Source organism: Lissotriton vulgaris, chromosome 4_1 (genome assembly GCF_964263255.1).
Source record: "Lissotriton vulgaris chromosome 4_1, aLisVul1.2, whole genome shotgun sequence".
Taxonomy (NCBI): Eukaryota; Metazoa; Chordata; class Amphibia; order Caudata; family Salamandridae; genus Lissotriton; species Lissotriton vulgaris.
Window position 1 is genome coordinate 1,874,589,370 of NC_141691.1, and position 15,555 is coordinate 1,874,604,924.

Consider the following 15,555-nt stretch of genomic DNA (forward strand, 5'->3'; position numbering starts at 1 on the left):
TATGTTACTGATGTGAATAGACAGTCCAATAAGCCTCTGCTTTTCCAGCATAGTTTGCTCTTATAGATTAGATTTTTCTGCACTACCAGGGTCTGTCTTGCTGGCAGGTAGGCATTACAGAAGATATGTCCTTCCTCCACCTTTCTCTATAACTATACCTCACGAAAATATTTCTTTCTTTCAATAATTGTCTTCCAATTATTTTTGACGATGAGATGGAATTAGACCGGGGGACCTGAGCTATACATATGGTTGAAGGAATTGATTAAGAGGTGGACTGTGAGAGGAAGGTGATTCAGACGTAGGAGGCTACATGGGTGTTCAAGATCCTGCTCTTGCCTTCATGGGATGCAATCTTGGCCTACCTTAGTCTGGATATACAGGGGTTGATATCCCATCTTCTACAATTTGCTTTATCTCCACTCATTATTCAATGAATCTTGTACTTTCTAATCTACCAATATTTCTGTTTTACATTAATTGTGGCTTTGTTAAAAATATATATGATTCAATGTGTTGAATGTGCTACAAAAATGAATTCATAAATATACTCACAATAATTAACAGAATGAAGAAACGTATAACACAGGAGAAAGCATTTTCAGTTTCCTCGTAAAGTGGTCAACTATGTGCAAATTTGTGCTTTGTCAAATGATTAAACAAACAAGAGTATTTAGGACTTGATGCTGTACACACAGAATGATTGAGTTCTTCAGTTTTCATGTCTAACCTACAGCAGTTATCCATTGACCGGATTGCCTTAAAGCTTACACTATATTTGAAACACACAAAGAAAATGCATCATGGTCTCATACCTTGTACACTGCTCCATTGTAGAACGGATGAACTGACCAATCAGAGCTAGGAATTGTTCTGTGTATCTTGAGTGAAACTGCTTCAACAATGTTAGGATACCCAATACCAAAGGGGGCCAGTCAACTGGATCTGCAGGTTTTTTGCATGCCATTCCTAAAGCAGGATAAACAAAGTACCAATCTTTGAAACGTTCAGATTTCAAATACTCGCCCATTTGCATATTCAAAGTTTTAACATTCTGCCATATTGAACAAAAATGACCAATAGATGTTCTACTATGCAGGGCAGTGCTAGACCGACAGTAAACGTTCATGGCATCTCATTATGCAGGAGGATGCAGCAAAGGATGTTCACTCATTACATGGTTGGTACAAGGCTACATGAGATTACCTATACACTGATTAAATATCCTGACTTCCCCTCATCTGCCTAGTAAATGATACATCTGGTGCTTTGAGGATAATGGGATATGATCTATGACTTTACTGACCCCAATACATGAATGTTACCCCTTTGGCCACACTTTTAGGAAACATATTTAAAGTAATTGATTTGAAGGTAAGGACAGACAGCAAGAGACCCTCTTCAAAAGGGGGTAACATGGTGCACTGATAATTGAAAATTCATTTTCACTGATATAATTAAAAGATGAGGACTATCAGATCAGTCTAATCTGTCCAGTTCCATGACTGCTGCTGCACATAGTGTTCATCTCAGGCTTTCTAATACTCAATAACAATCACTCAGTGTCTATGTAAGGCCTTTTTAAGTTATAATAGGGCTTTGAAGCTCAGCATCCATCATTACACTGGAAATAAAGGGAAAACGAGCTGGGGTGTGAGAGTAGTGAGAAGGGAGGAAAAGTCCACTAAAGCTTTTTTTTTTTACCAAACTTAATCATACTGCGATTTGATGCAAAGTAAGTACTAGATTTGAGGGAATGATTTAGTCAAGGAAGAACAACAGAAGAAAGAACCAGAAGTTTTATAGTTTGTAGACAAAAGGGATCAGACAGAACACATGATCGATTTGTAGGTTTGAGCAAGGGGATGAGCTTGGTAGGAACTGGAGTGGTAAAGTCTAAGTGTAAAGCTGACTGAGTGCAGGGTTTTTTTCAGGTGAAGGGGGAGGTTCAAGGAGTACTGTAGCAAGCGGTTCTCTAATAATGATGATCTTGGAAGAGGAGCATGACACAGTATTTTTGCCCAAAAGTGAAAGTGCGAAAGGAGTGTATGATGGGGGATTAACTTGTTGATTGTGCATGCAAAGACAATAAAGGTGGGTTCAAAGTGAGGTGACAAGGTTTTGAAAGTATATGGATTTCACATTAGCCAAGGGTACAGCTAGTGTACTAAGGCCTAGTTTATAATACGTGAGAATTTTAGTAGTGTTATATTTTTGCCATTTATGTTGGAGCACACACACAAACCTTGGTTTTCAGAGAGAAAATATGAGGAAAGCTCAGTAAAGGTACTGGATAGAATATGCACAAGAGATAATGTACATTAAAAGCATGTTTCAGGGCTTTAATGTACTGAGTGAAAGATATGGTGTACTGAAGAGGCTGTGAGGACATTACAAATGTGGTTAAGACTTGAGGGTCGGCCTCTGGAAAATGTTTCCTTTAAGAACATGAGGAGCTACTGATGTGGTGGTGGGAGCGATGTAGATCAGAGCATGTATGAAGGCATGTCAGATGGAACTGGATCAAGGCTAGGAGAGGAAATGGGTCAATTTACTAAATAATGGTATAAGGTCCACAAGTTTTCTTTGGCTACATGTGAACTAAGTATTAATTAGTCAATCATCAGAAAATAGCTGGAAAAACATGTTTTTCTGTATTTGTACATTAAAGTAAGTTTTAGTTAGAGTAGTATGAAGTGAAAGTCGATTCAATTCAAAAAAACTTTATTCAGGCACAATTTCACCTATATAAGTAACATAAATAAATACATCAGTTAAAAGAAACATTTAAAAATAGAAATTAAAGTCAGAAAAGTGGTGGAGAAGTGTGGCTCAATCTTTAGAGCGGCAGACCCTGATGCAGAGGTCTGGCCCGGGAACAAGGTTCAATTCCCGCCTCGGCGGGTCTTGGGCTCAATTTCCTCGGACCTGTTCATTCTCGCCTCGGTGCCTATTCTAATCCTGGGTCCCACTCTGAAACTCTGGGCAATAGTTTGCTTAATCTCCACAACGACCCCAACAGCGCTGGGGTGCCTGGCTTCACCTTGGGGGTGCCCAGGAGTGGACATTTCAAAGGGAAAAGCCAGGAAGGTTTCACAGCAATATGCATTACAGCGCCAGGACACCCCAGTTGGGGTATTAGTGCACTTTACAAGTACAAATTACATTTACATTACATTCAACGGTCCTGGAGCGCAACCGAGGACCACAGCTGGTCTGAAAGGTGTAATGATTGAAGCACTGTGAAATTTGAAAGAGGAGGGGGTGGTTGGTGCTTGGCACTTTTGTTGGTTTGGAGCAATTTGTTGAGAAGGCAGATACCTATTTCTCAACCTACCAGGTAAATGCGTGGTGTGAATGTGTGTGTGTGTGTGTGTCATTGTGTGTTTGTATTTGTGCGTGTGAAAGGTGACATGACCAGTGTGAAATTAAAGTAACAGTGCAATACAATGGGATAAGTATGAGATCATCATTATCATATTAAAAAAACAGTTGTTCAAAGTATAGCTCGTCACATACAAGAAAAAAAGACAATTAAATGTGTGCCACTCTGACAGAGCATGCAGTGTCAGGACGCTACTGCACGCTATTCAACAAGAATCTTCCATTGCTTGAACCTCTAAGAGAGAAATGGGAGAGAGACCTGGGGAGGCTTGAGGATGATGACTGGGCGCAGGTGTGTGGGTACCCTGGTGAGGTTGCTGTAGGGCGGGTTTACGCTTGATCCAGTTAAAAATCCTTAACAAGGCATCCTATACATGGACCCGTCTGTTCCGTAAGGGTGGGGCGACTGACGAATACTGCTTGCAGGGCTGTCAGATGAATAGCATCCTATTGCATACACTTTGGGAATGCTGGAGGATTGGGGCCCGCTGGAATCAGGTGGGTAACAGAATATCAGAGGTCCCGTGCTCGGAGGTACGACTTACACCCCAACTAATTTCACTGGGCATCAGGGATGAACTAACCGTGGAAAGCTAAGCCCTACTTTTTAGTAACCTGGCCCTGATAGTGGCACATCGGTATTTACTGAAATATTGGGGGGCGCAAACCCTGCCTACCATGTAGGAGTAAGAAGAAGGCATGGATTGGTGCATGGAGGTGAATAAATTGATGTACCAAGCAAGAGGATGTGCACGTACATTTGAGAGGGTCTGGTGTCCTGGGATAGGAGCAAGGGAAGAGGGACTGTGAGAAGACAGGTGAGGCGTGTGTCTGATGGGGGGCGAGTCCGGCTTAAGCCACAAGACGAAGTGTGTGTTGGTGGGAAATGCTCTAGCTGTTGCAATATGTCATTCTTCAGTCTGAATTTCCGGAAGATTTATCCAATGACTGTTGTGTGCTTGCTCATCTGCCTTCGGAAGTGGGGGGGATACGTTATATTGTTTTTTTCTCTGCAAAAACTGAATAAAGAGAAGTTAAAAAGAAAAAGACAAAGTTAAAATAGATTGAGTCAACAAGTCTCACCATACCAAGGTTTTTGATGTACTGAAGCTTTGGTAACTGGGCAATCAAAAAAACGAAGATCACAACAGGGAAATACGAAAGCCGTTTTGTAGTGATGTATATCTAAAACACGGAAAAATATAAAAACATGACTGTTGCTAAGAAGAAGAATTTACACACGTGACTGCAAAATATTTTAACATATCATTAATTTTATCTACAGCCATATCATTTTTAAAATACCCAGAGCTTTTGAAATTTAAGCTAACAATATTCGGCTAAACTAAGGATACCCAGAACTGCACCATGGTGTTACTTAGATTGAGAGGAAGTGACATTGCCTAAAGTATAACTGGTGCTGTTCGGATGAGGCACCTTAGTTATAATAACTCTTTTTACTAATGTCAGTACAAACAAGCAATGACAAAGACTTCACGTGTTGCTTCTGTACAGTGCTTGTGTGCAGAGGCATTCAGTACACAGGCAAAGATGCACACAGACCATCCTACCTTAAAAGATTAATTTTCACAATTCCAACAGGAACACAAAACAGCATATAGACATCAAATCAACAATCATAGCCAGCCCAGTAGAGCAGTGGTTCTTAACCTTCTGACTTCTGTGGACCCCTCACTTAATCATTACTGGAACCTGGGGACCCCAAAATACATCATTATTGGAACCGTGGACTTACATTGAATAATTAATGGGAGCCAGGGACCCCAGCCTAAGCATTATTGATTATTTGAACCTCAAAACGAGCCACAAAAAATATAGAAACTGGCATTCATTAAACAAATACACAAATGATTACATATTTTATTTAAATCACAAACATATATAAAAAAAATCAAGATTTATTTTAAATGGGAAACTTGGAGCTTTTCTAAATTCAATTGAGCACTGAGTACTGTGTCTGGGAAGAGCGCTGTGATTCCAATGATGTACACGTAGGAGGCACAGGTTTATGTTAAACATACAGGCACAGGCAATGAGTAGCACAATAAAATAAAGGTGCCAAACACTACATTTTTCCAGGGAAAGTTAGAAATTCTGAAATTAAAGTGAGTCAGTGGTGACAGATATCTTGTCCGCTATTATATAAATGCCATTATATCCTGTGAGATTTATATTTCGGCTGACGGGCTGTCCATCACCGGTGTGTCGGAGAAACCTGTCCCCCAAGATATAAATCAGGCCCTTAGTAAGCCTTCAAAGAACTCTAACCCTGTGTACTGCAGACGATGCAAAAGTTCAAACAGCGAGTATTTAACTCGATGAGTTGAATTACCAACTTGGGTTGTGGATGCTCGCTTCGTGCTCAGAGTGCAGAATCCCACCCTTTGCCTCGGACACTCACTTATGTCTCTGCACAAACCATTTTACAACATGGTGAACTTACTTCGTTCTAAGGATGGGTTTTACGCACTGTACTCCTGCGTCATGATCTGTGTTTGTGTGCTGATTTGGATAACTGGAAAACAACTGGGTTTAGTTGCTTTTGTTTCCTATTATTATAGGTAATGACTTATGAGTTCTAGTCTCATAATCAGGCCTTTTATGCAGGTCTCCTCTTTTATTCGTTGTCTCAGCGGTGATGTGCCAGACATAAGCTTTCTTTTAATTGAATCTGCTTGTGGCAGGACAACAGTGAGGGCTGCATTAGTTAGAGCATATATCAAGAGCCATTGCGAAAAACAGGAGGTAGGTGCAACGTAACTTTAGTGCGAAAGAGGCAGACGCCCTCCGCTTCAGCCAGACCGCAGCACTGTGTACACTTGCAGAGCATGCATTCCCTTGGACATCGTTTCAGCGCCCAGCAGCGGCGTGGCATGGATCAGGGCAATTAAAATACTGTTCAGGGCTGTTTTTCAGTTTTCCACCGTATTCTGGTGCAGAAATAATATGATGCTAAATAGCAAGCAAGTAGTATAAAATGCCTGTGAAGAATTATGCATGTTTTCTTTTTGAATATGGCTTCACTGACAAAGGCTTTTATTTTTAGCAAGGCAAAGTGCATAATATTCAGATTTCCTTTCATGTTAAAAAAAAATTACATTTCTGGAGGAGTAAACATTTTCTCCCCATCTTTTATCATTAATAAAGAGCTGCAAAATGAAAAGAGCACAGTATAACATATTTTTTTTTAAAAGAGCATTAGCCCTGGCTTCGTCAAGCGCTTTTTAAAATTAGTTTTACCCACACTATAAAGCATCCATGTTGCTATACAGCATGGCTACAAAATATTGACAGAGCCAATCGCTCTCATAGGCGAGACGTATTGGCTTCGCCAATGCTTGTTTACTAATGTCATCTTTGATGTACATTTTCTTTTGAATGATGGTGAGATGCTGTGTTAGTATTAAAGGAAAATATTTCTTACACCGTATGCCCGAGTGTAGGGTATTCGGAATGTTAATATAAAAGAGAGCAGGGTCTGTACTGGTGCTCATGCTCTTAACTGAATGCACATTCAACTGACAATGTATATTAATGCCATAATGTTTGTCATATTTAGGCCAATAGTACTCCGATGCTTTAAAGAAGAGTGAAACCAAGGTATCTTTTGAGCATCTGAAAGGACACGCACGTATCTGACTCACTTTTTAGTGACCTGAAAAGGGAAGTAGCAGCCAAAACAGAAACTCCGAGTTACCCGGCCATAACCATCGCCTTAAACCTGCAAACACCGCCCATGAACTACACCCAATAGCAATCATAACCCTGCAGTCTACACAGCTTCACAGAGAATCCAACTGGACCCTTCATAAATAGCCCTCTCAGAACAAGGTACAACTACTCAACAACAGGAAGTGAGTCAGTGGCCCAGAAACATCCCCTAGACGAAGAACAGGTGATAGAAACCCTGTTATGGTCCACTCAACCCAATGTAAACCCTGACTGGATCAGGAATATAACTAACAGGGAGACTGGGATCTCTGACACAGTGAGCAACCACAAAATACAGCTATGATACCCACAACTGGGGGCATTTACATAACAAGACAGCACCTGACATGCTGAGTTTGAATCGACCAAAGGTCGTGCTACATTCTCACCCCTCCATAGGGGTTTCGCACAACACAAGCACAACTCAGCTGATCCTTTCCAACCCAGATCCTACCAAATTAGACAAAGAACAACAAACTCAGACCAAAACACCCAGTCTATCTGTGACCATAAACCCCACTTTTAACAACTCTATGCTGCTAAGAGGAAGGCGGGCTTCCCCCAAAACCGGGGAAGAGACCTTCTCTACACACAAGAAATCACAGGACAGTTCCTCAAACCACCACCAACTCACCTTGAGACCTATGATACAGTAGATTCTGAGCAGACACAGGTTAGCCCTAAATGACTAAGAGGAACATAAGAGGGGCAAAACCTACACAGAGAAGACACCACCGAAATAAAAACGAAGTCAGGTCATTTAAGTTCACTAATATACACACAAAAAAATAAAGTAATTTATCCGCGCCTAACACACAATCTTCCTGTAAACCAAATCAACAAATTGCAACTACTCAGGGAAGGCATAGAATGGGTCAAAAAGGAAAGTCATCACACTTCTACTCACCCTCGAGAAGATATTCACACCCACTACCAAGTGCATTGACTCACCAACTTGCAAAAACGTATCTATGACAGCGGACTCACAACTCCCTCAGCAATGCAAATGCTACTTACCAGTATGCATCTGTTCTTGGCATGTAGGGCTGCTGACATTCATATCTGTGCATAGTCCGCCACCTAGTGTTGGGTCCGGATGATTGCACATTGTTGTCCTGGAAGAGTCTTCGAAGTATCACGAGATAGGTGGCTCCTCCCCTGGACTACAGTGCGCATGGGCATCGCCTCCATCCCCAGATTGTTTTTAGCCATAGGCAGAGATGGAGTGCAGAAGTGAGTGATGACCATGCTATGAGCATATGTTTGTATATGAATACATACTGCAGCTGCTACAGGCGCCGGGGAGGAGGGTGGGCGATATGAATGTCAGCAGCCCTACATGCCAAGAACAGATGCATACTGGTAAGTAGCATTTGCAGTTCGAGGCATGTGGGCTGCTGAATTCATATCTGTGCATAGAATACATAGCAGTCCCTCCATTAGCGGCGGCCGCCCGTGCCAGCTGCAGCAGTCTGAAAAAGCGTTTTTAGAACAGCCTGACCAACAGCTGCCTGTTGTTTTGAATGCACGTCTACACAGTAGTGCTTGGTGAAAGTATGAGTGGTAGACCATGTGGCTGCTCTACAGATGTCTTCTAAGGGAATGTTACCTAAGAACGCCATAGAGGCCCCCAACTTTCTAGTGGAGTGGGCCCTCGGTGGTATAGTGAGAGTGCGCTTTGCTTTAGCGTAGCAGATCTGAATGCACTTTACTATCCATCTGGCTATTCCTGCTTTGGAGATTGCGTTTCCCTTGTGTTGAGTGGCAAAAGCAACAAAAAGTTGTTTGGTTTTGCGGAAATCTTTTGTCCTGTCCACATAATACATCAAGGCCCTTTTTACATCAAGAGTATGGAGCATCCGCTCCGCCAGCGTCTCTGGGTTTTGGAAGAACACTGGCAATTCAATAGTTTGGTTCATGTGGAACTGTGAGACCACTTTGGGCAAGAATTTAGGGTTAGTGCGGAGCACCACCCTGTTGGCATGGACCTGGAAGAAAGGTTCTTGGATGGTGAGCGCCTGCAGTTCGCTAACCCTCCGTAGCGATGTGATTGCTACTAAGAAAGCCACCTTCCAGGTCAGAAACTGCAGTTCGCAAGAGTGTAGTGGCTCAAAGGGGGGACCCATCAGCCTTGTAAGAACCACATTGAGGTTCCATTCCGGTGCTGGTGGAGTCCTTGGTGGAATGACTCTCTTGAGTCCTTCCAGAAAAGCCTTGATAGCAGGGACCTTAAAGAGTGACAGGTGTTGCCTATTTTGGAGGTATGCTGCCATAGCCGACAGGTGAATGCGGATGGAAGAGTAAGCTAGATTACACCGATACAGGTGAAATAGGTAACATATGATGTTTTGAATGGAAGCGTCTAGCGGGTCAATGCTGTGCTCCACGCAGTAGACGACAAACCTCTTCCATTTAGCCGCATAACAAGCTCTAGTAGTGGGCTTTCTCGCTTCCCGAATGATGTCCATGCAATCGGGAGGAAGATTAAGGTAGCCAAACTCTAGGACTTCAGGAGCCAGATCGCCAGGTTGAGCTGTTGCGGATCTGGGTGCTGAATGTCGCCATGGCTCTGCGTCAGAAGGCTGGGAGTGAGATGGAGCCTTTGATGCGGTACCACGGAGAGTTCCAGAAACGTGGTGTACCATGGTTGGCGAGCCCACGTAGGAGCAACCAGGATGAGAGTCATCGAGTGCTGCCTGAGCTTGCGTGCCACCAGCGGTATCAGAGGTGCTGGGGGAAAAGCGTACGCAAATCTGCCTGACCAGTTCATCCACATCGCATTGCCCTGTGATTGGGGGTGTGGGAATCTGGCGGCGAAGCTTTGGCATTTTGCGTTCTCCTTTGTGGCGAACAGGTCGATCTCTGGATGACCCCACCTTTGGAAGTACGGTTGGAGTACTGATGGATGTAACTCCCACTCGTGCATCTGATGGCTGTGTCTGCTGAGCAGATCCGCCATTTGGTTGTCTTCGCCTGGGAGATGTTCCGCCATGAGGAAGATGTTCCTCTGAATGGCCCACTTCCACATGCTCTGAGCCAGATGAGACAGCTGTGGAGAGTGTGTACCTCCCTGCTTCTGGATGTAGTACATGGCCGTCATGTTGTCCGTCCGGATCAACACGACCTTGTTGCACAGATGTACTTTGAACGCCTTTAAGGCCATGAAGATTGCCATCAATTCCAACACGTTGATGTGCATCTTCCTTTGCTGAAGTGTCCATAGTCCCTGCACTGTGTAATGGAGTACATGAGCTCCCCATCCCTGGAGAGAGGCGTCCGTTGTCAGGATGATCTGTGGGACAGGCTCTTGGAATGGTCGGCCCTTGCAAAGGTTTTGTGGCTTCCACCAATGCAGAGAGTTGTGCGCCCGACCGCTCACCAACACTAGGTCTGTCAGTTGCCCATGAGCCTGAGTCCACTGACGTGCCAGGCACTCCTGAAGCGGACGCATATGTAGTCTCGCGTGCGGGACAATGGAGATGCAGGAGGCCATCATGCCTATCAACTGCATGAACACCCTCGCTGGAAGCGAGGTCTGGGGTCTGAATCGTTGGATCAGCGCCTGGATGCCGGCGATTCTCACTGAACTCGGCTGCGCAGTGGCCGCCAGAGTGTTGATCGTCGCGCCCAGATACTGACGCACGTGGGCGGGCTGGAGATGGGACTTGGGGTAGTTCAGAGAGAATCCCAGATCGTGCAGGAGGTGAATGGTGCGTGACACGTGGTCTACGCACTGCTGTTCCGTCTTTGCCTGAATAAGCCAGTCGTCGAGGTATGGAAAGACATGGACGTGCTGGCGACGGAGATGCGCTGCTACAGTCGCTAGGCACTTGGTGAAAACTCTTGGTGCCGTGGTGACCCCGAACGGCAGGACCCTGAACTGGTAATGCTGGTCTAAGATCTTGAATCTGAGATACTTCCTGTGTGAAGGATGCAGGGGAATGTGAAAATAGGCATCCTTCAGATCCAGCGTCGCTAGGAAGTCCCCCTGTTGAAGTAGGGGAAGCACCTGCTGCAACGTGAGCATATGGAAGTGCTCTGAGTTGATGTACCAGTTCAGGGGCCTGAGGTCCAGGATCGGCCTGAGGGAGCCGTCCTTTTTGGGAATGAGAAAATACAGGGAGTAAACCCCTGTTCCCTGTTCTTGCAATGGAACGAGCTCTATCGCCCCTTTTTGCAGCATGATTAGTACTTCTTGCTGCAACAAGGTCAAGTGCTCGTCGGACATAGCACGGCCTCTTGGCGGTATGTCCGGTGGAATGGACGTAAGTTCTAGACAGTACCCGTACTGAATAAGAGACCTCACCCACCTGTCCGTGGTGATGGACCTCCACGCCGGCAGGAACTGCTGTAGTCTCCCCCCGACAGGTGTTGTGTGATCGGGGGGAAGTGACAAGACGTCACTGCTTGTTGGAGGCGGTGGACCTGGAGGCATTGTTTCCACGTCCTCTGCCCTTGATATTATTGCCTCTGTAGCCACCCCTGCCCTTGTTGTTGTTATACGAGGACTGGGTGTTACCCTTGTAGTATTGCGTGGTTTGGGGTGCCTGGCCTCTTGAGGTGCCTCTTGAATTGGAGCGGCGAAAAGAACCACCCCGAAACTGCTGACTTTGTAAAGCCCCCATAGACTTGGCAGTTTCGGTATCTTTTTTCATTTTTTCTAGGGAGGCATCTACTTCAGGGCCGAACAGATGGTCAGGATTCACCGTCTGACCCAGTAATGTGGTTTGTATGTCGGGCTTGAACCCAGAAATTCGAAGCCAGGCATGGCGTCTGAGTAACACGCTTGTATTGATAGCCCTGGAGGCAGTGTCTGCTACATCTAGGGCACATTTGATGGATGCATTAGTAATGAGTTTACCCTCCTGAATAAGCATCTCCCCCGCCTCCTTGTATTGGTCAGGCAAGTGTTGTAGGATGGCCTCTAATGTGTCGTAATGGGCCCTATCATAACGTGCAAGCAGGGCTTGGGTGTTAGAGATCCTCCAAATGTTTGCTGCCTGTGCAGCAATGCGTTTACCCGATGCCTCAAAGATCTTTGACTCTTTGTCTGGGGGAGGAGCATCACCAGTAGTCTGCGAATTCGCCCTCTTTCGAGCGTTGGACACCACCAGGGAGTCCAATGGCAAATGTCCCTTAATATACGTGGGATCCGTGGGCGCCGCCTTATACTTCCTGTCGATGCGAGGATTGACCACCCGCGCCCGGGTGGGCTCCTTAAATACCTCCTGTGCATGCTTCAGCACCCCTTGGAGCATAGGTAGCGTCTTGACTTGCTTTTCGGCTACCGAGAAGGTGTCGACCAAGAAGTCCGCATCCACCGGGTCCGAGTGCAGTTCGACGTCATGGTTCGCTGCAGCTCTTTCTATTAATGCATTAAACGCCGCCGAGTCCTCCGTCGGGGACGTCTTAGTGGCGAAAAGTTGAGTGTCCTGACCCGACTGCAGGTCGTCCGTGTCGCCTCCTGCTGTCCAGGGCACTTGCTCCTCGTCCTGATCCGAGTACGCAGGATATGTGTACTCGTCGTATTCCTCCTCCACCTCAGGCACTGGGGAATGGGCCGGCGAGCGTTCCATGGCTTGTGGGGACAGAGGTTCCGTCAGAGCCGAAGGGTCCACAGAGTACTTTTTGTTTTTTAATGGAATCCGAAAGGGTTCCAATGGCGGCTCCGAGGTAATCTTTCTCTTGAGGAGCGACAATTTTCCGGTGTTGGCGTCGATTGTCACCTCTCGACGTTCCTCCACCGCGAGCGGTTGGAGCCGAAGCTTCGATACCACCAAGGCAGCTTTCGGCGTCAATGCTTGTTGAGAATGCCCGCTCTGCTTAGGCGCGAAGGCCTTCGGCGCCGACTTGGGAGGAAGGGTAAAACGGATGGGCGTTTGTCCCTTGGCAGGCTTCGGCGTGGGCCTTGGCACGCCAGCGTCCTGGCTGGGAACCACAGTGGACTGTTGGATCCGCTTCAAGGATTCTCCCACCTTCTTAGTAAGGGATGCCGAGGGCTGAACTGTCTCGAGCGTCTCTTCGTCTCCGAGAGCCCGGTCGTCGGCAGGCCTCTTCTTCGGTGCCGACGCCTCTTGGCCCGCCGCACCGTCGGCGTGACGCTTCTTCGAAGCCGTCTTCGGGTCCGCGACCCCTCTCGGTGCCGACACAGCCGCGTCGGAAGTCTTCACCTTCGGCGCCGACCCCGAGGACTTCGGGTCGGCCATTTTGGCGCGGCTTTTGTGGTCGGCCATCTTGGCGTGGCTCTTCGAGTCGGCCATTTTGGGTTTCGTGGAAGTTGACGCCTCCAGAACCTTCTTTACCAACGCCAGTTTCGGTTTCGGTTTCGCATCCGAGGGTGCGTGACCGGCTGGCTTCACTTTCGGTTTCTTGCCAGAAATGTCCGTGACCGGGCCCGGGGGCGGGGACGTAGGACCTGTAGTAAGATCTCGGGTAAGGCCCGAAGGCGATCCCTCGACCTGGGCCGTATGACGGGGGGAAACCCCGGAGTCCGTTTGGGGATGCTCTTCCTCTGAGCTATCTCCCATGGCGGCACAAATCAGTTCGTCGTCCCCTACCTCACCGGAGACTTCGTCGCCGGCCTCCTCGTCCGCGTCGTAGGCTTCTTCTTCGGACGCGGGGCCAGAGTCCGACTCTTGCACGCCGGCTTCCTCCTCAATCGACTCCTGAAAGACGTCATCAGGTGTGGGTGCCGAAGCCGACAACTGTGCCTGGAGTCGATTAGCCCGGCGAATCTTCAAAGTTTTTTTACTCCTAAACTTTGAACAAGCCATGCAGGTGTCTTCACGGTGATCCGGCGACAAGCATGTGTTGCACACAGGGTGCACGTCGAGGTGCGAGTATTTCGAGTGACATAGCGGACACTTCTTGAATGGAGTCCGCTCCATCGCAAATGAGTTAGTGTAGGCCCGTCCGCGTGGAAGCACGTGGAAGGGCAGTAGGAGATTGGAGCTGAGAGTCAGTAAGAAAACCCGAACGCAACTATACCGACGCCCAGCCTAAAGACCTTTTGGTCTCAAGTAAAATCGAACAACTATCGGTTCCGAAGGAGGGAACCGAAAACACATCCGAACCCTATGGCGGAAAAAAACAATCTGGGGATGGAGGCGATGCCCATGCGCACTGTAGTCCAGGGGAGGAGCCACCTATCTCGTGATACTTCGAAGACTCTTCCAGGACAACAATGTGCAATCATCCGGACCCAACACTAGGTGGCGGACTATGCACAGATATGAATTCAGCAGCCCACATGCCTCGAACACAAGCTTCACCGGAAGAGAAAAACTAACAATTACCTCTGAGAAAAAGTTAGCATCCTGCTAACACAATTTCAAGATGCACAGAAAACCTTACTTGAAACACATACAACATCCAGATTGTCAAGATATGTAATAACAGAAACTGAAGATACAACCCTTTACAAGTCAATCTGATACCAATTGCAACAAACATAATACCCACCACAGTAACTCACAATACAATGACAAACCTTAAATGCATGCTGCACAATTGCAGATCAGCTGCAAAACATGCAACTGATATAACAGATGTGATCTTAGCGCATGATCTACACATTCTCTAACTAACCAAAACCTGGCTAAACCCAACAGCAGCTCCAATACTGGACCTTCTCATTCCCTCGGATTTTGCCATCTTACGTCTAGACCGCACATTGAAGCAGGGGGAGTGCTAGCTATAATTCAAAGAAACTCCCAAATCTTAAACTCACTTTCGCTAGAAGACACATCATTGTTTGAACTCATGGGGGCTGAAATTAAGCTTGAAAAGAAACTGCTAGCGAAGACACTCCTTTTATACAATCAACATGGTGACAACACATACTTCCTGGACCAACTTATGGAAACAATCACAATCAATTCTACTTCAATATCGAATACAATATTATTAGAAGACTTCAATCTGCATTGGAACAATGACAAAGACCCCACAGTGGCTGCATTCAGCAGCCTGCTTCGAGACCACAAAATGATTAACGCATGTAAGGGACCAACTCATAACAAAGGTGCTACACTTTTCTTCAACATTGCTAAACTGAGAGCAGAGAACATGCTAGACATCACCCCCACAGTTTGGGCAGACCACCATCAAATTCTTTTTAAAATATACGAACAAGAAAGATGGTGAGACAACTTTTGAGAGAGGAGCTATGTCACCAACTAAGATGGCCGCTTAGGCGCCCGGCTCCGCCGACCTCCGTTTCCAGCCGGATGATCCTGCAACTTATCCTGAAATCAGGCCCGACCTCCAGGGAGATGAAGCCTTGCTGAATCGATTGGTTCAATCCCCAGACTTTTGTCGCCAGAATTGACGGAGTTATGTGGTCTCTGGATCCTGGCCTAACGCAGCTTGTACGAGTTTGAAGCCAGCCGGGACGTAGTTGAACAACATCGGCCGTGTGACTACGACAGGGTCCGGTCT

The 15,555-nt window shown here is 46.3% G+C and overlaps 1 protein-coding gene across 1 annotated transcript in view; it reads right to left on the minus strand.

Moving 5' to 3' along the window:
* Window positions 1-15,555, minus strand: part of WASHC5 (WASH complex subunit 5) — a 402,037-nt gene that overhangs the window by 66,107 nt on the left and 320,375 nt on the right. The window contains exons 26-27 of the mRNA XM_086966205.1: window positions 4,473-4,569; window positions 816-969 (exon numbers count right to left, since the gene is read on the minus strand). Of these exons, the coding sequence (XP_086822331.1) occupies window positions 816-969; window positions 4,473-4,569 (251 nt within the window). The remainder of the gene's footprint in view (window positions 1-815; window positions 970-4,472; window positions 4,570-15,555) is intronic.